This window comes from Culex quinquefasciatus, chromosome 2, assembly GCF_015732765.1.
Source record: "Culex quinquefasciatus strain JHB chromosome 2, VPISU_Cqui_1.0_pri_paternal, whole genome shotgun sequence".
Classification (NCBI taxonomy): Eukaryota; Metazoa; Arthropoda; class Insecta; order Diptera; family Culicidae; genus Culex; species Culex quinquefasciatus.
Window position 1 is genome coordinate 129,717,953 of NC_051862.1, and position 4,612 is coordinate 129,722,564.

General features: G+C 40.8%; 1 protein-coding gene across 1 annotated transcript; it reads right to left on the reverse strand.

Moving 5' to 3' along the window:
* Nucleotides 1–1,538: 1,538 nt before the first annotated feature.
* Nucleotides 1,539–2,278, reverse strand: LOC119766932 (vitelline membrane protein 15a-2-like). The gene has a single exon (XM_038253474.1). The coding sequence runs from the start codon at nucleotides 2,215–2,217 to the stop codon at nucleotides 1,738–1,740; it is 480 nt and encodes a 159-aa protein (XP_038109402.1). The 5' UTR covers nucleotides 2,218–2,278; the 3' UTR covers nucleotides 1,539–1,737.
* Nucleotides 2,279–4,612: the final 2,334 nt, after the last annotated feature.

The window sequence follows — 4,612 nt, forward strand, 5'->3', positions numbered from 1 at the left end:
TTCGATTTTTTTTCGTGGAAACTAATGATAGTGTTTCATGTACAAGTTACATTCTTTGGAATATCAATTTGACAACCATTTATTTTTTAAGATAGAATTGTAGTTTTATTTTAGAAAAAATGTAGTTTCAATCTCGGTTAAAAAACGAAGTTGACTCGGTTAAATCCAGATTATTGTCCATATAATTTTCCACACAAATTTGGCAGCTGTCCATTCAAAAATTATATGTGAAAATTCAAAAATCTGTATCTTTTGAAGGAATTTTTGGATCGATTTGGTGTCTTAGGAAAAGTTGTAAGTATGGATATTAGGGTGTTTCATCCAAACAAAAAAGGTTCTCAGAATCAGGCAAACCGAGGTTCCCCTAGTAGAGGATACCCGTAGGGACTCTCATGCCAAATATCAGCCCATTTGATTGAGAATTGGCCTGTCCCCAGCGGTTCAAAGTTTACATGTAAATTACTATGGGATTTTTATGCTTTTTGTTCAATCGTTCCTACAGGTCTGGGGACAACATGGATTCACTCGGAATAAAGACAGGCCAATTCTCAACCAATTGGGTTGATATTTGGCATGAAAGTCCCTATGGGTATCCTCTACTAGGGGAACCTCGGTTTGCCTGATTCTGAGAACTTTTTTGTTTGGATGAAACACCCTAATGGATATGGACCACACTGAAAAAAAATGATACACTGTAATTTTTTTTTGTTGATTTTTAATTTCACTTTTTGTCACTAAAACTTGATTTGTAAAAAAACACTATTTTTATTATTTTTTTAAATGTTTTATAGGACATTTAATGCCAACTTTTCAGAAATTTCCAGAATGGGCAAAAAATCTTTGACCGAGTTATGGTTTTTGAATCAATACATTTTTTTCAAAAAATCGAAATATTGGTCGTAAAAAATTGTCAACTTCATTTTTCAATGTAAAATTGAATTTGCAATCAAAAAGTACTTCTGTGGAATTTTGATAAAGTTCATCGTTTTCAAGTTATAGCCATTTTTATGTAACTTTTTTCAAAATAGTCGCAGTTATTGATTTTTTTAAAAATAGTGCCCATGTTTGCTCACTTTTGAAAAAAATGTTTTTGAAGAGCTTAGGAAATTCTCTGTATTTTGCTTATTCGGACTTTGTGTAGTTGCTGTAGTTGCTGTAGTTGTGTAGTTGCTGAGATATTGCCATGCAAAGGGTTAAAAACAAGAAAATTGATGTTTTTAAGTCTCACCCAAACAACCCACCATTTTCTAATGTCGATATCTCAGCAACTAATGGTCCGATTTATTTTTTCATGAGTTAAAAATTGATTTTCTGCAAATTTGGTGGTACCGAGCTCACATCGGATGTAAGAGCGTCGTTTTCATACATCCATTTGCAGAGCCTTTTACAAATTTGTAGTTAACTTTAAAATAAATACCAGCAACAGTTGAATTATTTAAAGATTGACTATCTTTGTAACTTTTAAGAGTAGACTTTCAACCCAACAAACCAACCACCAGATTCAACAAGTTTCGGAAAGCGTAAATAAACAGCAAAAGTTAAATTTCTTAAATAAAACAATTTATTCAGTTCTAGCTACAATTCATCACTCCCCCAGCAGTGTCTTGAACGCACTGCCCTCAATCACATCACCAAAAAGAAACAATTATTGCATTCAACTAACCAAACTAAGGCACACTTCACTTGTTAAATCCGGTCCAGTTTCTCGTTGTCCATCAGGTCCTCGCGGTCAGCTTCCTAGTACGCGGCATGTCCGTAGCTGGGCGCGGCAGCACCGTGTCCGCCGTACGAGCCTCCGTACGAACCACCGTGAGCGGCGGCACCGCCGTATCCTCCGTGGCCACCGCCATGAACCGGGATGCAGGGCACGTGGGACACGCTGGGAGCGCAGCCGACGAGCAGGTTAGCACCGCACTTGGCAGCCGGGGCCTTGGCAGCGTACGAGTGCACCACCGGAACTCCGTATCCACCGTGACCGCCGCCGTAACCTCCATGGCCACCGGCCGGGGCGTATCCTCCGTGGGAAGCAGCTCCTCCGTAACCGCCGGCAGCGTGGCCACCTCCGTAGCTGGCCGCAGCTGGGGCGGCGTATCCTCCGTGGCCACCTCCGTAGCTGGCCTTGGGCGCCTCGTACTTGGCCGGGGCTGCTGGGGCGTAGTCGGCCAGGGTGCCGACCAGGGCGGCGGACAGGACGATCAGGGCGCAGAACTTGTTCATGATGATGCTGGTTTTTGTTTGGTGGTGAAGCGAAACTTCTCTGGACGACTGTACTGCACTGGACTGCACTCGAACTGGAACTGATGACTTTGGCTGCCGATCGGCCGGGTTTTATAATCGATCGACGATTGATCGAATTTGCTGATGTCGATCGAACGGTGGCTTCCATGAACGGGCACGCGACAAAGTTGGGTGAGCGAAAAGTGCTGACCGTTGAGGGGACAAATTTTCGAGGGGGCATCAGTTGCCGTGGTGCGACTTTTAGCTGACGTTTCCATAATGCACATCAACTGGTATTGCCATCATCATTCAGTAAAAAATGTTCGTAAATTGATTACACATCCAAAGAGTTTCACAGGTTATAATTACACTTTGGTACCAAATGCAGGCGTGCAGGTCACGTCAACTCCGCTTCCGGAAGGGTGCCAACTTTTCTCCTTTCTTTTCCATGGTCAACCCGAATGACAGACCAACGGAAAAGTCGGTTCAAATGAGTAATTAGATTTTCCCCACCCCCACCTTCTGCCACTTTTTAAAAGCTACTAGTTAGAGCTCTTCTAATCCGGGCGTGCTCGTACAACTTCCGGCGTGTGGTGGTGGCGTAACCATGTTGTTGGCCAACTTTAATTCACGCCCTAGATTTCACTCCCCACCACAACTCTAATGATGACGGTGAAGCTCTCCCTCCCCTGGAACCATCAGGTTTCGGTTGCCAGCGAAGCCAGATTGAGGCGGAAAAGTGCAGTCTTCCCCCTCCCCCTTCCACCCTTAAGGTGGGAAAAACAGCGCACAGAAAATGAGCCAAAGCTTGAGCAAATAAAAACTAATAAAAAAGTTTTTTAATTGAAAAGTAATTTTCCAACCCCTTCGCCTCGGAAACCCCCTCGCCTTTTTGCAACAAACCTTCGGAAAAGCGTTTCGGAAAAGCTGTTGTTTTTCCACCCACGTGTTCCGAGTGCTGCTGGTGGGGGAGATTGTAGCAACGTGTTTTTATTGAATTTTCCTCGAAAAGGAAACCTCCCTCTTCTTGTTCTTTTTCTCTGTTTTTTTTTTTGGAACAGCCAACAAAACGAGAACAGGAAATTGTTTTTGAAAACCGAGTGCACTGTTGTTTAGCCTTGTTGCACTACAGGAATTAATGGGGATCCCCCCCTCCCCACGGTAGAGAGGTGGGTGTAAAGTGTAATTAAAGAAGTTGGAATGGCTAAAGTAAAATAAGTAGTTGTAGTTTTGCTTTAAAGCTGTGTATAAGTAGGGGAGCTTTGTTTGGTTACCTTCACTGCAAAGGGAAAGGACATGCATACTGAATAATCTTTTTTTTCTTTACAGGCCATAATCGGATTCTAAACTCAGGAAGGATTTCAGCAAAATTAAGGTGAGTTAGCCATAAACAGCTTTTATTCTGTTTTACAAAAAGTTAATTTTCATTATTTTTCAAGAAGATTTTTTTAAAAGCATGAATAATAACTAAAATGATTTTTTTTTTTCAAAAAAAAAAATAGTATTGGTAAAATATCTCAATATTAAATACTTCAAAAGTTCTTCTGTGTGATAAAAAGGCAATCAGAATAGTTCTACGAATGTATGACAAACGGTCGAAAGAAATACGGTCGAATTGATAAAGGGTCGAATGCCAAATGGTCGAATGGACAAAAGTCGAAAGACAAACGTCGATTGGACAATAGGTCGAATTAAAAAGCTGTTGATGCATACACATTGAAAAGCAGCTATGAAAAAGTGTTTTTATTGGTTTTCATTGATTTTACTCCTTTATTTTTGAAAATTTAGAGGTCTGCTGAATAAATACTTGTCTCGGATTGTTGGAGACTTTTTGTAAGCGAGGGGGAGGGAAGTTATCTGTCAAAATATAAATAAAAACGATCGTTTTTTTGTTTATACAGCTATGTTTTTGAAGTCAAATTTGTCTAAGGATCTAATTTGACCATGAAAGTTAGATTGAAATAGGATGCAAGACTTTTTCATGTTTCGGAACTGTTTACATTTGAAAGAATTGAATAATCATTAAAATATTCCAACATTTTTTTTAAATAGAATTAAAACATATGGAATATTTTAGAAGTATTATTTAAAAAAAAACAGCTTCTAAAAATTTTGGGTCTCGTGGCGCAGGGGTAGCGGCTTCGGCTGCCGATCCCGATGATGCTATGAGACGCGGGTTCGATTCCCGCCTTATCCACTGAGCTTCTATCGGATGGTGAAGTAAAACGTCGGTCCCGGTTTCTCCTGTCTCGTCAGAGGCGCTGGAGCAGAAATCCCACGTTAGAGGAAGGCCATGCCCCGGGGGGCGTAGTGCCAATAGTTTCGTTTTTTTTTCGTTTCGTTCTAAAAATTTAAAATTCCCAAAACTATTACGACAAACAAGAATCAGTTGATC

Excerpts from the sequence above, each read along its gene's own strand:
- LOC119766932 (XM_038253474.1), bottom strand. The coding sequence starts at position 2,217 with ATGAACAAGTTCTGCGCCCTGATCGTCCTGTCCGCCGCCCTGGTCGGC.